The sequence below is a fragment of the Lipotes vexillifer genome, unplaced genomic scaffold (genome assembly GCF_000442215.2).
Source record: "Lipotes vexillifer unplaced genomic scaffold, Lipotes_vexillifer_v1.1 scaffold935, whole genome shotgun sequence".
In the NCBI taxonomy this organism is placed as follows: Eukaryota; Metazoa; Chordata; class Mammalia; order Artiodactyla; family Lipotidae; genus Lipotes; species Lipotes vexillifer.
In genome coordinates, this window is record NW_006777895.1 from 3,166,124 (window position 1) to 3,184,065 (window position 17,942).

The following is a 17,942-nucleotide window of genomic DNA, read 5'->3' on the forward strand; positions in this document are numbered from 1 at the left end:
GCTCCATTTCATCGCAAAACGAGGTGGTCGGACTCACCATGTAATCTTTAGGTCCCCTTTCAGAGCTACCATCCTGTGATTCCTGTCTCCAAGGATATTACCTTTTATCATACTCCTGAGTAGGAAAAGAAATCTTTTGATTAGTGGACATGTTTTAAACCTGGTTTGGGCACACTGCTGTGGAGTTAGGGCCCATGCTTTCATTAGGATTTACAGCGGGCAGAATTTGTTTGCAAGTAAGATTTATGCGTTGTTAATATTCCAAATAGACTCATTTTAATTTTGCTAAAAGATCAGAATATCTGTATGTTTTTCTAATGTTAGCTTTATGTCTTTCATAGACTTATATGTTTAGTCTTGGCATTTAATTTTTTGCCTCTTTTCAGAAGTAAATCACCAAAGGATATTGAAGTTGATGCTTTTGTATTTTGTCACCTTATCCTTTTATTAGCATTTTTAAGGTCATCTGCACCTTCTGACTTGGAAAAGATGGTCAACGTCTTGAAAGGAGTGCTTATAGAATGGTTAGTAGTTTTGATACTTAACAAATTTTAAATCTGCACATTGAATCTTGATTTGTATGTGTATCCCTTCCAAAGTCCATTTTTTTCTTTTGTTCTTAAGATTTGAATGAATCAAGTTTTTCAGCTTTCTCAACTGCATTTTTCTTACTTAATAGCAAGTGGGACAGATGGTGGGTTTTTTTGGATTTTTACAATTTTATTTTTTTATACAGCAGGTTCTTATTGTTATTCATTTTATACATATTAGTGTATATATGTCAATCCCAATCTCCCAGTTTCCCAGTTCATCAAGTGGGGCAGATTTGGTTGCTAAGTTTCTTCCTGGTGCCAGATTTCAATGTTTCTGTTGAATAGATGTAATTGGCATTATTTCCAAGAAGTTTTGGTCAGCTGCAGCATGTTTGTTACATTAACCCTCTTTAGGGGAACAGTGCTTGTATTCTCAAATCTTTAGGGATTGACTAGAATTTTAGGGTCTGCCTAAGTCACACAAACTTTGGTCTTTAAAAAAGAGAAAAAAACAAGAGAGCGAGTTGAAGGTTTCTTAAACTAGGCACACATTCCAAAGGAGAAACTAGAAACTATGGGCAGAGTTGAGCTCCTCAAAGCTAATGTAGGGCTTAATTATCCCTAGTCTGAAAATCTGAACTGTTGGACCAGTCTTGCTCAGTCTCCACTTGTTTGTTTGCCCCACCAAACAATTCTGTCTCATCTGGGAATCCTGCCCAGTAGACACTCCCATTGTTTGAAATTACTACTGTCTACATTTCTCTGCCTCTAATGTGAGCCATTATGTGGATGACCGTACTGTTTCTGTGATGGCAAGGCTGGGGGAGGAGCAAGACCAAACCCTAGGGATATCTGGCATTTAGAGCAGCACTGTCCAGTAGAAATATAATGTGAGCTACATATGTAGTCTTAAATTTTCTAGTAGCCACACTAAAAAGTAAAGTGAAATAGGTGAAATTAATTTCTTAACTCTATATGCAAAGTATTTCACCAGGTACTAAAATACACATTGGATTTTGAAGCTCTAGTATGAAAAAAGACAATACAATAAATTGTATTGTCAGTGAAGCCAGTGAAGTAGGAGGGAAACTAAGGGAATGGTTGATGAAAGCGAGTGGGCTGTGTCAAGTGCTGATGAGAGGTGGGGTAAGATGAAGGCACACTGGAGGTCATCGGTTTTTTATGAGAGCTTTTTAATGGAGAGGTGGGGTAGATGCCAGATTGGAGTACTTTGGAAAGGGAAAGGGTGGCAAGGAAGTAGAGACCAGGTGGAGGAGTTTTGTTGTGATAATGAGCAAGGGAATAAAGAAATGGGTCGGTAGCTGAAGAAGGATACGTTACGGAACTCTGGTTCTTGTTATTTTCATTGTTTTAAAGTGAGAGACTACAATGTATGTTGATAAAAATAAACCGCTAGAGAGGAGAGAGGTGTTCACTTGGGAAAGCCAAGAGGCGGATTGAGATCCCAGAAATTCTAAGCATGCTGTGCTGTTGTCTTTTGGAAAACACTTCTAAGCTAATTTTTGTATTTTATTTTTCTTATTACTTTGTCATAATTAATAGAAACATTTTCCTTGTTGGTCTTTTTTTAATTTAATTAATTTATTTTTGGTCGAGTTGAGTCTTTGTTGCTGTGCACGGGCTTTCTCTAATTGCGGCGAGCGGGGGCTACTCTTCGTTGCGGTGGCTTCTCTTGTTGTGGAGCACGGGCTGTAAGCGTGCGGGCTTCAGTAGGTGTGGCTCGCGGGCTATAGAGCGCAGGCTCAGTAGTTGTGGCGCACGGACTTAGCTGCTCCGCAGCATGTGGGATCTTCCCGGACCAGGGCTCAAACACGTGTCTCCTGCATTAGCAGGCGGATTCTTAACCATTGCACTGGCAGGGAAGCCTCCGGTTGGTCTTTTAACATTATTTTTAACACAGAGAATACACACACACAGCGTCGGCTATCTTTTCCCTTTTGTTTCTTCTGATTTTTCTAAAGTTAATCTTCATTCTGGATTTGATCAATATTCACCTCTGTCCTAGGGTTTTCATATTTTAATTTTCATTGATATTTTGAGTTTCATTCATCTAGAATTTATTGAGAGGAGGGGCATATTGTGAGGTGAAGATCTAAATTAGCTGCCTTTTTTTTGGTCAAATAGCTGAATAATTGTCCAACACCATTTATTTCCTTCCCTAATGATGTGTGATGATTCCTTTATCACAGAGTTTCACTCCCCTTGCTACTCTCCCAAATCCCATCCCACATCCATTTTTTCCTTTGTCATTGTTACCTATTCGAGAATATCCTTAGAATAATTTAGTCTGGTTCCAAAATAATCCTTTTAGAATGATGGTTGGGATTGTATTACACCTATATTTTATTTTTTTTTAATAATGCTAGGCTGCATTTTAAGGAGCAAAACTTTGGGAAACTCAAAATTTCAGTGGTAGACTTTCAGTTTAGCCGTAAGAACAAAGAGTACAGATTTGTAAGAGGAACTGAGGTTTAGGTTTCTTTCCTGATCTGGCAAGCTCTCTGCTAGTTTGCTTGTTAACCAGCCTCTGAATTCTGCCTGGGTGCTAAACAACTTGCTTTTCCATGTATTCTCCAGACTAGCAGCAACAGCATCATCTGGAGTTTGTTAGAAATGAAAATTTTCAGACCTCACCCCATATCTACTAAATCAGAATTGTACATAAAGAAGGATCTTGACACAGTGCATTTTAAGTTTGAGAAACACTTAATCAGCTTAAGTTTGATAATCAGTTCTCCTATGGAGAATGGTTTTGCAGCAAGACTACAGTGTACTTAAATTTTATTTTGCAGATGGATACTATCCTTGCAAAACTATTTTTTCCCTTCAAAGTGAAGTCTAAAGTGTAGCCTGCACAATTTTTCAAAAGGGTAACTGTCTTCCCAAAGATACAGATCTTCCAAGAAGACTCCAGGCCTAAGCAATAATAGATTTATAAAGGGCATGGCCAGGGCCTGTAGGTCCTCCTTCATGTGTAGGTACACATGTTGGGATGATGGTAACTAAAGTCCTTCAGGTTCCCTCATGTCTATATTTGATTCCAAAGAGAAGATTGTTAATAATACAGTATCAGTATAAGTCAGTTATTATCTCATAATATCCATAGATTATATGAAGCATTTAGGTGTATTGGAATATAGATCTACATTAAAAAAGCAAATAAACCAGGGTATAATGTTGGCCATTTAGGCCCAACTATCAGTGAATTGAAAAATCAAAGTACTTGTATATAATAAGGTTCTCTCCTCCCAAGGCTTATCAAATACCACAAACTAAAGTTTTTTGGTTTTTTTGGTTTTTTTTGTTTTTTTGCGGTACGCGGGCCTCTCACTGTTGTCTCTCCCGTTGTGGAGCACAGGCTCCGGATGCACAGGCTCAGCGACCATGGCTCACGGCCCCAGCCGCTCCGCAGCATGCAGGATCTTCCCGGACCGGGGCACAAACCCGTGCCCCCTGCATCGGCAGGCGGACTCTCAACCACTGTGCCACCAGGGAAGCCCAGTTTTTTGTATTTTTATGTCAAAATGAGATTGGTGAAAACTTCCTCTTTGTTGGGATCCACCGCTATCGACTGCCAGCCTCACACCAGGTGTTTTCCTGAATCTAGCCAACCATAGCAGTTACCGAAGCAAGCAGCATATGCTCAACAAATGTCTGCGTCCAATTCCACGTGCTAGAGCAGACCTCTGGTGTGACATTTATCACAGTTGGTTTGGCAAGTGCTTCAGCCAGGAAGATTTGTTGTACAGCTGCAAATTCCAGCCAGTTTATAGCACAACAGCAAAGAATCTGGAGAAATAGGTATTGTTAGACCAGTCTTGTCCTTATGGGTTTGGCTTCCAAACCTCTACTGTATATGAAAAGCAAGTTAAGAACTAAGGCAAAACCAGTCTAACTGCTGTCCTGTTCTTTAACAGCATTTATGTATCTTTTGTGAGCCTTTGCTTCTTATTATTTGCAGGGCTGCATTCACTGAAGTTTCTTGGGCACCCAGAACAGTGCCTGAGATACATATAGAGGCGCTTAGTAAATATTTGTTTACTGAAAGAATTTTGTTAATAAAATTGAACCAAGGAGTGTAATCTCAAATTACAGGTTATTAGTTAGAGCTCTACTACCACAGTGAGAATCAGAGTGGATAAGAAGAGGTTCTTGGTAAATTGAATTCAAGTTTCAGTACAGAAAAGGTTCATACACTAGGCCTCCTTTTTGGCTATTTACATCAGAGTAGCTTTTATTTTTTACTTTTAAAATTTTTATTGTATATAAAATAGTTGATTTACAATGTATTAGTTTCAGGGATACAGTAAAGTGATTTAGTTATACATGTATCTATTCTTTTTCCGATTCTTTTCCCATATAGGTTATTACAGAGTATTGAGTAGAGTTCCCTGTGCTATACAGTAGGTCCTTGTTGATTATCTGTTCAGTATTTTGTATATAGTAGTGTGTATATGTGAATCCCAGCTTTCTAATTTATCCTTCCCCACCCCCAACCAGAGTAACTTTTAAATGAGGTGACTGTTATCTTCCAGTCCGTAGCTTTTAAAAAGCAGGCTCTCACCAAGCTGCTGACATGGACAATGGAAGTGCAGTCTTAAGAAGCAACTGATCTAGGGCTTCCCTGGTGGCGCAGTGGTTGAGAGTCCGCCTGCTGATGCAGAGGACACGGGTTCGTGCCCCGGTCCGGGAAGATCCCACGTGCCGCACAGCAGCTGGGCCTGTGAGCCATGGCCACTGAGCCTGCACGTCCGGAGCCTGTGCTCCACAACGGGGAAGCCACAACAGTGAGAGGCCTGTGTACCACACACACACAAAAAAGAAGCAACTGATATAGAAAGTAATTTGTGATAGGTCTTTTGAGCTTTTATATGCTTTAACACAATAATTCCATTTCTAGATGTTTATCTTAAGGAAGTGATCCAAGCTGCAGATAAAATTGTAGGTAGTTGATTATTCTAATTAAACAAAGTGTTGTGACATTTTTATCATCAAACGATATAGCTATTAAAATATTTGAAAATATTTTACGTGATATGAACAAAGGCATTTTCACATTCAGTAACAATTTTCTAAAACATTCCACTATTAGGACATAACAGTATTTATGGAGAAATACTTGTTAAAATTTTAAAGTAATTATATCTGTTAACTAATTACTATCAGGAAGGATAGTTTACTATTGACTAAGACAAGATTATCATTCTGATTGGATAGACAGTATTGACAACTTTATCCAGCTGACCGATTAATTTTATGGTCTCTTTTATAGCTAACTGCATATTCTAGTAGGCCTCTCATGGTGTAATACTTTTTTTAACAATCATATTTTATAGGAGCTATACCAAGTTTCTTTTTTTTTTTTTTACTAGATCTTTATTGGAGTATAATTGCTTCAAAATACCATGTTAGTTTCTGTTGCACAGCACAGCAAATCAGCCATATGCATACACATGTCTCCATATACCCTGCCTTGTGAGCCTCCCTCCCATCCTCCCTATCCCACCCCTCTAGGTCATCGCAAAGCACTGAGCTGATCTCCCTGTGCTATGCTGCTGCTTCCCAACAGCCAACTATTTTACATTTGGTAGTGTACATATGTCGATGCTACTCTCACTTCGCCCTCCCACTCCATATCATCAAGTCCATTCTCTATATCTACCTCTTTATTCCTGCCCTGCAAATAGGTTCATCAGTACCATTTTTTTTTCTGAGATCCCACATATATGCATTAGCATGCAGTATTTGTTTTTCTCTTTCTGACTTACTTCACTCTGTATGACAGACTCTAGGTCCATCCACCTTACTACAAATAACTCAGTTTCTTTTCTTTTTATGGCTGAGTAATATTCCATTGTATGTATGTGCCACATCTTTATCCATCCATCTGTCAGTGGACATTTAGGTTGGTTCCGTGTCCTGACTATTGTAAATAGTGCTGCAGTGAACATTGTGGTACATGTCTCTTTTTGAATTATAGTTTTCTCAGGGTATATGCCCAGTAGTAGGATTGCTGGGTCATATGGTAGTTCTATTTTTAGTTTTTTACCAACAGTGCAGGAGGGTTCCCTTTTCACCACACCCTTTCCAGCATTTATTGTTTCTAGATTTTTTGATAATGGCCATTCTGACCAGTGTGAGGTGATACCTCATTGTAGTTTTGATTTGCATTTCTCTAATAGTGACATTGAGCATCTTTTCATGTGCTCTTGGCCATCTGCTTGTCTTCCTTGGTGAAATGTCTATTTAGGTCTTGCGCCCATTTTTTAACTGGATTGGTTTTTTTTTGATATTGAGCTCCATGAGCTGTTTGTATATTTTGGAGATTAATCCTTTGTCTGTTGTTTCATTTGCAAGTATTTTCTCCCATTCTGAGGTTTGTCTTGTTGTCTTGTTTATGGTTTCCTTTGCTGTGCAAAAGCTTTTAAGTTTAATTAAGTCCCATTTGTTTATATTTGTTTTTATTTCTGTTACTCTAGGTGGTGGGTCAAAAAAGATCTTGCTGTGGTTTATGTCAAAGAGTGTTTTTCCTGATTTCCTCTAAAAGTTTTATAATGTCTGGTCTTATGTTTAAGTCTTTAATCCATTTTGAGTTTATTTTTGTGTATGGTGTTAGGTAGTGTTCTGATTTCATTCTTTTACGTGTAGCTGTGCAGTTTTCCCAGCACCACTTATTGAAGAGGCTGTCTTTTCTCCATTGTATGTTACTGCCTCCCTTGTCGAAAATTAGGTGCCCATATGTGCGTGGGTTTATCTCTGGGCATTCTTTCCTGTACCATTGATCTATATTTCTTTCTTTGTGCCAGTACCATACTGTCTTGATTACTGTAGCTTTGTGGTACAGTTTGAAGTCAGGGAGGCTGATTCCTCCAACTCCGTTTCTCTTTCTCAAGAGTGCTTTGGCTATTCGGGGTCTTTTGTGTTTCCATACAAATTTTAAGATTTTTTGTTCTAATTCTGTGAGGAATGCCATTGATAGTTTGATAGGGATTGCATTGAATCTGAAGATTGCTTTAGGATAGTCATTTTCACAATATTGATTCTTCCAATACAAGAACATGGTATATTTCTCCATCTGTTTATGTCATGTTTGATTTCTTTCATCAGTGTTTTCTGAGTACAAGTCTTTCGCCTCCTTAGGCAGGTTTATTCCTAGGTATTTTATTCTTTTTGTTGCAATGGTAAATGGGAGTGTTTCCTTAATTTCTCTTTCTGATTTTTTGTTGTTGGTGTATAGGAATGCCAGAGATTTCTGTGCATTAATTTTGTATCCTGCAACCTTACCAAATTCGTTGATTGGTTCTAGTAGTTTTCTGATGGCATCTTTAGGATTTTCTATGTATAGTATCATGTCATTGGCAAATAGTGACAGTTTTACTTCTTCTTTTCCAATTTGTATTCCTTTTATTTCTTTTCCTTCTCTGATTGCTGTGGCTAGGACTTCCAAAACTATGTTGAATAATAGTGGCAAGAGTGGACATCCTTCTCTTGTTCCTGATCCTAGTGGAAATGCTTTCAGGTTTTCACCATTGAGTATGTTGCTTGCTGTGGGTTTGTCATATATGGCCTTTATTATGTTGAGGTAGTTTCCCTCTATGCCCATTTTCTGGAGAGTTTTTATCATAAATGGGTGTTGAATTTTGTCAGAAGCTTTTCCTCCATCTATTGAGATGATCGTATAGTTTTTATTCCTTAATTTGTTAATGTGGTGCATCACATTGATTGATTTGTGTCTAATTTGGTATCAGGGTGATGTTGGCTTTGTAGAATGAATTTGGGAGTGTTTCTCCCTCTGCAGTTTTTTGGAAGAGTTTGAGAAGTATCGATGTTAGCTCTTCTCTAAATGTTTGATAGAATTTGCCTGTGAAGCCATCTGGTCCTGGACTTTTGTTTGTTGGAAGATTTTTAATTACAGTTTCAATTTCAATACTTGTGATAGGTCTATTTATATTTTCTAAATCTTCCTGGTTCAGTCTTGGAAAATTGTACCTTTCCAAGAATTTGTCCATTTCTTTGTGGTTGTCCATTTTATTGGCATATAGTTGTTTGTAGAAGCCTCTTATAATCCTTTGTATTTCTGCAATGTCAGTTGTGATTTCTCCATTTTCGTTTCTAATTTTATTGATTTGTGTCCTCTCCCTTTTTTTCTTGATGAGTCTGGCTAAGGGTTTATCAAGTTTGTTTATCTTCTCAAAGAACCAGCTTTTAGTTTTTTTCATCTTTGCTATTGTTTTCTTCGTTTCTGTTTCATTTATTTCTGCTCTGATCTTTATGATTTCTTTCCTTCTACTGACTTTGGGTTTTCTTTGTTCTTTCTCTAGTTGTTTTAAGTGTAGGGTTAGATTGTTTATTTGAGATTTTTTTCTTGTTTCTTAAGGTGAGATTGAATTGCTGTAAACTTCCCACTTAGAACTGCTTTTTCTGAGTCCCATAGGTTTTGGGTCATCGTGTTTTTGTTGTCATTTGTTTCTATGTATTTTTTATTTCTTCTTTGATCTCTTCAGTGATCTCTTAGTTATTTAGTAGTGTTTAGCCTCCATGTATTTGTGTTTTTTACAGTTTTTTTTTCCTGTAATTGATTTCCAATCTCATGGCGTTGTGGTCAAAAAAGACACTTGATACAGTTTCAATTTTCTTAAATTTTCCAAGGCTTGATTTGTGACCCAAGATGTGATCTATTCTGGAGAATGTTCCTTGTACACTTGAGAAGAAAGTGTATTCTGGCACTTTGGGGTGGAATGTTCTATAAATATCAATTAGATCTATCTGGTCTATTGTGTCATTTAAAGCTTGTGTTTCTTTTTTTATTTTCTGTTTGGATGATCTCTCCATTGGTGTAAGTGGGGTGTTAAAGTCCTCTACTATAATTGTGTTACTGTTGATTTCTCCTTTCGTGGACTTATGTATTGAGGTGCTCCTATGTTGGGTGCATAAACATTTATACTTGTTATATCTTCTTCTTGGATTGATCCTTTGATTGTTATGTAGTCTCCCTCCTTATCTCTTGTAACACTCTTTATTGTAAAGTCTATTTTATCTGATATGAGTATTGCTACTCCAGCTTTCTTTTGATTTCCTTTTTCATGGAATATCTTTTTCCATTCCTTCACTTTCAGTCTGTGTGTGTCCCTAGGTCTGAAGTGGGTCTCTTGTAGACAGCATATATATGGGTCTTGTTTTTGTATCCATTCAGCCAGTCTGTGTCTTTAGGTTGGGGCATTTAATATCTTTACATTCAAGGTTATTATCGACATACATGTTCCTATTACCATTTTCTTAATTGTTTTGTGTTTGTTTTTGTGGGTCTTTTTCTTCTCTTGTGTTTCCTGCTTAGAGAAGTTTCTTTAGCATTTGTTGTAAAGCTGGTTTGGTGGTGCTGAATTCTCTTAGCTTTGGTTTGGCTGAAGAGCTTTAGATTTCTCCACTGAATCTGAATGAGATCCTTGCTGGGTAGAGTAATCTTGGTTGTAGGTTTTTCTCTTTCATCACTTTAAGTATATCGTGCCACTACCTTCTGGCCTGCAGAGTTTCCACTGAAAAATCAGCTGATAACCTTATAAGGATTCCTTTGTATTTAATTTTTTGTTTTTCCCTTGCTGCTTTTAATATTTTTCTTTGAATGTAATTTTGTTAGTTTGATTAATACGTGTCTTGGTGTATTTTTCCTAGGGTTTATACTGTATGGGACTCTCTGGGCCTCCTGGACTTGGGTGATTATTTCCTTTCCCATGTTAGGGAACTTTTCCAGTATAATCTCTTTAAATATTTTCTCAGACCCTTTCTTGTTCTCTTCTTCTCTGGGACCCCTATAATTTGAATGTTGTTGCGTTTAGTGTTGTCCCAGAGGTCTCTGAGATTGTCTTCAATTCTTTTCATTCTTTTTTCTTTATTCTGCTCCTGGGCAGTTATTTCTACCATTTTGTCTTCCAGCTCACTTGTTCGTTCTTTTGCCTCCATTATTCTGTTATTGATTCCTTCTAGTGTATTTTTCATTTCGGTGTTTGTGTTGTTCATCTCTGTTTGTTTGTTCTTTAGTTCTTCTAGATCTTTGTTAAACATTTCTTGTATTTTCTCAATCCGTGCCTCCATTCTATTTCCGAGATTCTGGATCATCTTTACTGTCATTACTCTGAATTCTTTTTCAGGTAGATTGCCTATTTCCTCTTCATTTATTTGGTCTTATAGGTTTTTACCTTGCTTCTTCATCTGTGACATATTTTTTCGCTGTCTCTTTTTTTTTTTTTTTTCCAAATGAGTGGGATGGTTTTCCTGTTTCACTGATCGTTTGGCCTGAGGCGTCCAGCAGTGGAGTTGTAGGCTGTTGGGTAGAGCTGGGTCTTGGTGCTGAGATGAGGACCTCATCTGATGAATATTCATGAGACCTCACTCCTATGAATATTCCCTGGGGTCTGAGTTTCTCTGTTAGTCCACTGGTTCGGACTCGGCGCCCCTACCGCAGGAGCTTCCGCCTGACCCCAGACTCGCAAATCAAGATCCCGCAAACCACGTGGGTGGCAAAAAAAAAAAGAGAGAGAGAGAGCAAGAACAATAACAAAGTAAAAAATAAAATTAGACTAGGAAACTAACAGATATGTTAGAAAGAACGTAAAAGTAAAAACATAGAGAATCAACAACCGGAAGGTACATCAGTACCACAATAGTAAAAAGAGGAGGAGGGAAAAGAAAAAAGGGAGGGGGGAAGGCCTTGGATGTGGAGAGCGGGGCGTAAGCAAGGGCGAGGTTTGGGTGGTGGGCAGGGCCAATGCTCAGGACCCACAGGACTGGAAAAGGCTCTGGGGGCAGTGGGGGGTGGGGCTTAGGCTCAAGGAACAGAAGGGCTCCAGGCGTGCCTCCCATCCCTGGTCTCAGAGGGCAGGGGACCTCACCTGGGAGCTCAGCAGGCTCCCTGAGCCTGAGTGGGCAGGGCAGATGCCCTCTGCTCCTCTCACACTCCTCCTGCAGGGCCCCTCCCGCCTGCCTCTCCTGATTTCCCTGGCCTCCCTCCTATGCCCCCAAGCACCCACGCAGCCTGGAGGGGGCTTTGGATCGCAGGGGACCAGCCTGGGAGCTCAGCAGGCTCCCCGGGGCCTAGTGGGCAGGGCAGTCGCCCTCCGTTCCTCTCCCACTCCTCCTGGCTGGCCTCTTCTGCCTGCCACTTCTGATCTCCCCGGCTTCCCTCCTATGACCCCAGGACCCACATGGCCTGGATGGGGCTTTGGTGGGGGGGAAATTGGTTTGGGAGCTCAGCAGGCTCCCCGGCTTGAGTGGGCCAGGCGATCGCCCTCAGCTCCTCTCCCGCTTTTCCTGGAGAGCCCCTCCCTCCTGCCTCTCCTGATCTCCCCGGCCTCAGGGGCCCCGATCTTGTCTGGCCTCCACTTCTCCTCCCCACCTCGGTCCCCCTACGTTCTACCGGTTCACTCTGGGATTCCTCCTGTCTCCTTGGGGGTCAGAGTCCCCCACCAGCGGCCAGCAGGCGCCCTAGTTCTATACTAAGTTTCTTTAGGAGGGGGTTGATAATACCTCCCCTTTACGTTTCCAGGACAAAGACATTTTTTCTTGCTCACTAGCCCTGATCCCAGGACTTTAACCAAGTATGTACATGGGCACTTGGTTTTGGTTTCTTTGCCGCCAGCAGGTTCTCCCAGAGAAACTCCCATGTAGAATAGTCCTATGTTCAGGCAAGATATTCTAGGCCCTCAACATATGCTAGCAAAGTGTCCCTTAAACTTTGAGTGTCTTTTTGAATCATTACAGATTACATTTCAAATACATGCTTGAGAATTCATTCTCAAATTGACTGCTTTCCATCTCCTTTCAAAAAGTTTAATTGAAGCAATTGATATTAGAAGCAGTTATTTCAGTGTGTCACGGACCATTTTCTAAGTTCTCATCTCATTTGTGTTAGCAGTGTTTCCTCAGGTATAAGGAGTACAGTTTGTGTACCTGATGATTTGGAGTAGCACAAATTTTGCAGCAATAGAACACAGAAATACTTTTTCTATGACCATCTTAATTTATCTGAGAAAAAAATAAAACTAACATCAAGATGACTGGTGATTTTGTACCAGATGAAGTTAAGGTGAAAAGTTAATTTAAAGGCAATTTAAAGAAAAAAATTGAGTAATATGTAGTGTAGATGTTACAAGAGATGGCTAAAATGGCAAGGGTAGTATGCAAATGGTAAAAATTTTGAAAGCACTGACCTGTTGGTTAAAAGCACAGGTGTGAGTCCCCTGGCACTCCTTGGTTTCAGTTGTTCAGCTTTTACTTAATTGAAAGTATGTAAATTTATTTTATTTAGAGAGTTGCTGGAGATAAAAGTCTTCATAACCACTTAACACTTGCTATCTCTAATACCTCCTAGTAGCAGCCAATTACTAGAGTAAATTGGTGTCATCTATGAACACACTGCACTCAAACAGTAACAAGATAATGTATCACATTTGGACAGCAGATTTTATAATGTCCTTGTTTTTTGTCATTATTGTTCCATTTAAACCCAAAATTTATATTAAAGGGTTAACAAAAAAACTATCATTTGTCCTGTCACCTAAAGTATATGTTTCTAAGCAACCTCTCTGAGTGTGTGATTTTTGTAGAAAGTATTGAAATTCTTGTGGGGTCTAAGACAGTTCAGCACAATAAAGGTTGTGAGGGTAAAGTGGGCACCACACGAGAGACAAAGGCAAGTCCCTCCTTGCAGGGAGGGGAGGAAGCAGCGTGGTTGTAGAGCACTAAAGCAGAGGGTTTTTTTCTGTCCGCCACACCTGTCTACTCTTAAATTGCTCTCCTTTTATTCTCCACCCCTGTCCCACCCAACCCCCTTTTATTTGTATAGACAGGGAGCAGTACAGGGAAACAACTGAGGTTTCAAAAAGAAACCTTTGAGAGCAGGAACCTGTTCAAAAGAACCTGTTTGAGCAGGAAAACGATAGTTTTAAAGAAGCTGAAGCTTTGTTTCCCTGTCCTATGGGGCCTCCCCATTTTCAGTTCTGTAATATCTGAAAGAACCCTGTTCAGCCTGCTTCATTACCCCCAGATTCTTTCTAGAATTGCTCTTTAAACTCTTCTTCTTGGCTGCATTGGGTCTTCGTTACTGCACGTGGACTTTCTCTAGTTGCTGTGAGCAGGAGCTACTCTTCGTTGCGGGGCGCGGGCTTCTCCTTGCAGTGGCTTCTCTTGTTGCGGAACCCAGGCTCTAGGCATGTGGGCTTCAGTAGTTGCAACACACGGGCTCAGTAGTTATGGATCGTGGGCTCTAGAGCACAGGCTCAGTAGTTGTGGCACACGGGCTTAGTTGCTCCATGGCATGTGGGATCCTCCCAGACCAGGGCTTGAACCCGTGTCGCCTGCATTGGTAGGTGGATTCTATTTTTTTTTTTTAAGTATTTATTTATTTATTTTTGGCTGCATCGAGTTGCAGCACGCGGGCTCCACAGTGCATGGGCTCTCTAGTTGCAGCACCTGGGCTTAGTTGCCCCGTGGCATGTGGGATCTTAGTTCCCCGACCAGGGATTGAACCCATATTTCCTGCTTTGGAAGGTGGATTCTTAACCACTGGACTACCAGGGCAGTCCCTGGCAGGTGGATTCTTAACCACTGTGCCACCAGGGAAGTCCCTCCATCGACTTTTAAATTCACCCCTACCCCATCATGTCCCACTTTGCCCTTAGAACCTAGCAAGATAGCAGCAAAATCCCTTATATCCTCAGCCTCTTCTCAGAACTTTCCTTCTATCTTCCCCCAATACCTCTTTTTTGTTGTTGTCATAATAAAAACCTAGCTTTCCCCTGAGCCTGCTATGTTGACTTTTCTCTAACACCTCTTGTACCACTGGGCCAAGAAGTGGGATGGGTATCTACCTTGTTCCTCATTGCCACTTCCAGAAATCCTCCCTCCCTCTTCCACAGAAACCCCCCAGTTCTGAGTCTGACAAGACCACCCACTAATCCTCCTCTTTGTAACCATCTACAAACACCCAAGTCTTTCCTTGAAAGTTATTCTTTGAAGGCTACTTGTCACTCTTTAAGAGTTCTCCACAAATTCTTAACGATTTCATATGTATAGTCCTTTCAGTACCCTGGCCTTTTCTTCCAATGAGCTTTCCTCTGTCCTGTCATAGTCATTCATTCACATTGTCACACCTACCCACATCCCTACCAATACTGCCATCTCTTCAAAATCTCCATTTTAGGCATCTAATTCTGACCACTACCTCCTCTTTCCAGTTCACTCCCTCTAATACCCTAGCTCTATAATTCCTTTGATTCTACCAGACCTGCAGTCTGTTGATTCTCCCAGCATTTCCATCCTGACTCATCCCAGCATCCTCACTTTCCTCCGTACCCAGTCCATCAGTATACTCGTTCTCTTAAAGACGCTCAACTCCCTGCCCCTCTCAGCCACACCAACCAGGTCGGGTTCAATCCGGCTCTCTACCTATTCTGAACCTTTACCTCCACAACTCTAATGGCTGGAGAAAAACATACAAACATACAGATTGGTCTCACTTTAAATTCATGACTATTAAATTCATGTGAGCCTTAATGCTAGCCTGCAAACCAGCTAAATTTCCTAGTCCATTTATTGTCCCACTTTCCTAATAAAGCTGTTAGATTTCATCAAATTAAGATTTCATCAGTTTTAAAACTTAGCAGTATTTTATGTACCTATAAGAAAAATCACTGCTGGTTGTACTGTAACATGCCATGAAATGTAAGACCCATCCCAATTTTGGAGATGGTAAGATGTGGGGGGAATGTGCTTCTTAGAACGGGTGGAATATAGTATTTCATACCTTCACCTTCTCTTAGCTCCGAAAACGTCCCTGTCCTCACTTCACCTGATTTCTTTGTTCCTCGTTTCCCTGAGAAAACAGAAGCAACCAGAAGAGAACGTCCACAAGTCTTTATCACATGTACCTGGGCCCATACACTCTTCCCTTCCTCACACTTACTGTGGGTGACTTGTCTATTCTCTTGTCTCAAGCCAGCATCCCTCCTTGGGAACCGGATCCCAGCCTCCCTGGCCTATTTAAAGACACCTTTTCAGCAGTTTTCCTCTTTTTCTCCCGTATTATCCACTTTTCTTTCTCTACTAGATCATTCCCAGCAGAACTACAGACATGCTGTAACACTACCCCTCCCCAGGTGGGCGGCCCTGTGGGGCAGAAACTCTTGCTTCCACATCCCTCTCCAGCTGCCACTTGATTTTCCTGCTCTTTGTAGCAGGATTTCTCAGAAGATATGTATGTAGTCACTTTCTCTGATTTCACTCCTCTCAGTCTGAAAACCACTCCAGTCAGGCCCTGTCCTCTGTAGTCATAGTCCTGAAGCTGCTCTTGGGAAAGTCCAGTAACTTTCTGAACCCAGTAGTCAGTTCTCAGTCCTTCTCTTGCTCTTCCTCTTAACAACATTTGGCCCAGCTGATCTCTTCCTCTTCCTGGAGATCCTTCATTTACTTAGCTTCCAGTCTCTTCAAGTTTTCTTCGGACCTCAGTGGTCATTTTATAGGCTGATTTGCTGGTTCATCCTTTTCTTCCTAACCTTTTGATATTGGGGTATCCAGGGCTTGGTCCTTGGACTCTCCTCTGTAGCTCTGCTCACTCCTTTGTCATGACTTTAAATGCCGTCTGTACGTTGATGACTGACTGACTGCTCATTCTGGACTTCACTGCTGAAATCCAGAATTGTACATCCAGCTTCCTGCTCAACTTCTTCACTTGGGTGGCATCTCAGATGTAACTTGCCTAAAACCAGACTCTCGATCTTAACCACACACCTGTTCTTCTGTGTTCCTCCTCATCTCAGTGAAAGACAACTCCATCCCTTCATTTGCTCAGACCAGAAATCTTGGCGTCTCCTTAATTCCTCTCAAAGCTCAAGTCCAGTCTCAGCAAGTTATGTGGGCTTTACATTTGGTGTATATCTAGAGTTGAGCCACTGCTCAACTTCCCTGGTATCACCTAGGTCCAAATCATTATGTCTTGTCATGATTACTGCAGTCACCTTCTAATTGGTCTTCCTGTTTCCACCATTGCCTCCACCACCCACCAGCCTCTTCTCAACCCAGAAGCCAGTATGATCCTTACATTTAAAATTAAAGTCATTTTGTAAGTTAAATCAAGATGGAGTTCTAACCCATATCCCACTGCTCTCCCCTCCACTTTCCCCTCTCCAGCTCTGTGGCCTTGCTGTTCACTCTGTGTAGGTTGTTCTACCCCACGTCACTTCATGGTTTGCTCTGATGTGTATTCAGACATCACCTGCTCAGTAAAGCCTCCCCTGAGTCCCCCTGCTTAAACTTGCAAGATCATATCACTGTCATCACTGCCATTTCTCATTCGCTTCCTTTGTTTTCTGTGTGTTTGTCATAGTGTTACCACTAGAATGTAAATTTTCTTCACTGCTGAATCCCCCAGACGAGAATAGCACCAGGCACATGATGGGTGCTCAGTTTATTGAATGAGTGAATAAAACTTAAAAGAGCAAGTTTACCACTTCTGAACAAATCAATTTCCCACATTAGTATGGTCATTATAATACTGCAACTATAGAATTTAACTGAATTTTGCCAAACTTAAGTGGATCAATAGAACCTAACTTTTCTGAACCTAAGATAGCAAGCATACTAGAAACTAAATTTAAAATGTGTCATTTCTGGGCTTCCCTGGTGGCGCAGTGGTTGAGAGTCCGCCTGCCAACGCAGGGAACATGGGTTCGTGCCCCGGTCCAGGAAGATCGCACATGCCGCAGAGCGGCTGGGCCCCTGAGCCATGGCCGCTGAGCCTGCGCATCTGGAGCCTGTGCTCCACAACGGGAGGGGCCACAACAGTGAGAGGCCCGCGTACCACACACACACACAAAAAAGTGTCATTTCTGACATGGGCAGACCTACTTATTTATTCACATTATTTTATAGCATAGCAAATTGTTAATAAAATTATTTTAAAGGTAAGCTGTTGAAAGTAATTAAGACAATCATTTTTTCAGGAAGCCTTGACTTTATTCATAGTTAATATCTACCATAAACCATACTCATTTAGCTATTGAAATAAATCCTTTACTTTGTTAGCTTCACTTGTAACTATGTTTGTACTTGAAAGAAATAAAATGTATATGGTTTTCAGTAAATTACACTGACCTCTTTTGAATTAAATTGTTATCTTTGTAATTGATGTTGACATCCCTCAAGAAACCAAAAGATTGTGTAAGATTGTGTTTTCTCTAAGAATTTAAAAATATCTGTATGCAACTTGACATTTTTATATTCATCTTGTGCTGAACACAGTATTGTATATTATATTAGATCTAAATTGTGCCTTTGTTGTAATTCAGGTTTTTATACAAAAGACTCATTTCTATAAATCTAGGAAATTTTATCTCTTTC

General features: G+C 40.5%; 1 protein-coding gene across 1 annotated transcript in view; it reads left to right on the forward strand.

Moving 5' to 3' along the window:
* Window positions 1-489: 489 nt before the first annotated feature.
* GTF2H5 (general transcription factor IIH subunit 5) overlaps window positions 490-17,942 on the forward strand; it is an 18,189-nt gene continuing 736 nt past the window's right edge. The window contains exon 1 of the mRNA XM_007451358.1: window positions 490-524. Coding sequence (XP_007451420.1) covers window positions 490-524 — 35 coding nt within the window. The remainder of the gene's footprint in view (window positions 525-17,942) is intronic.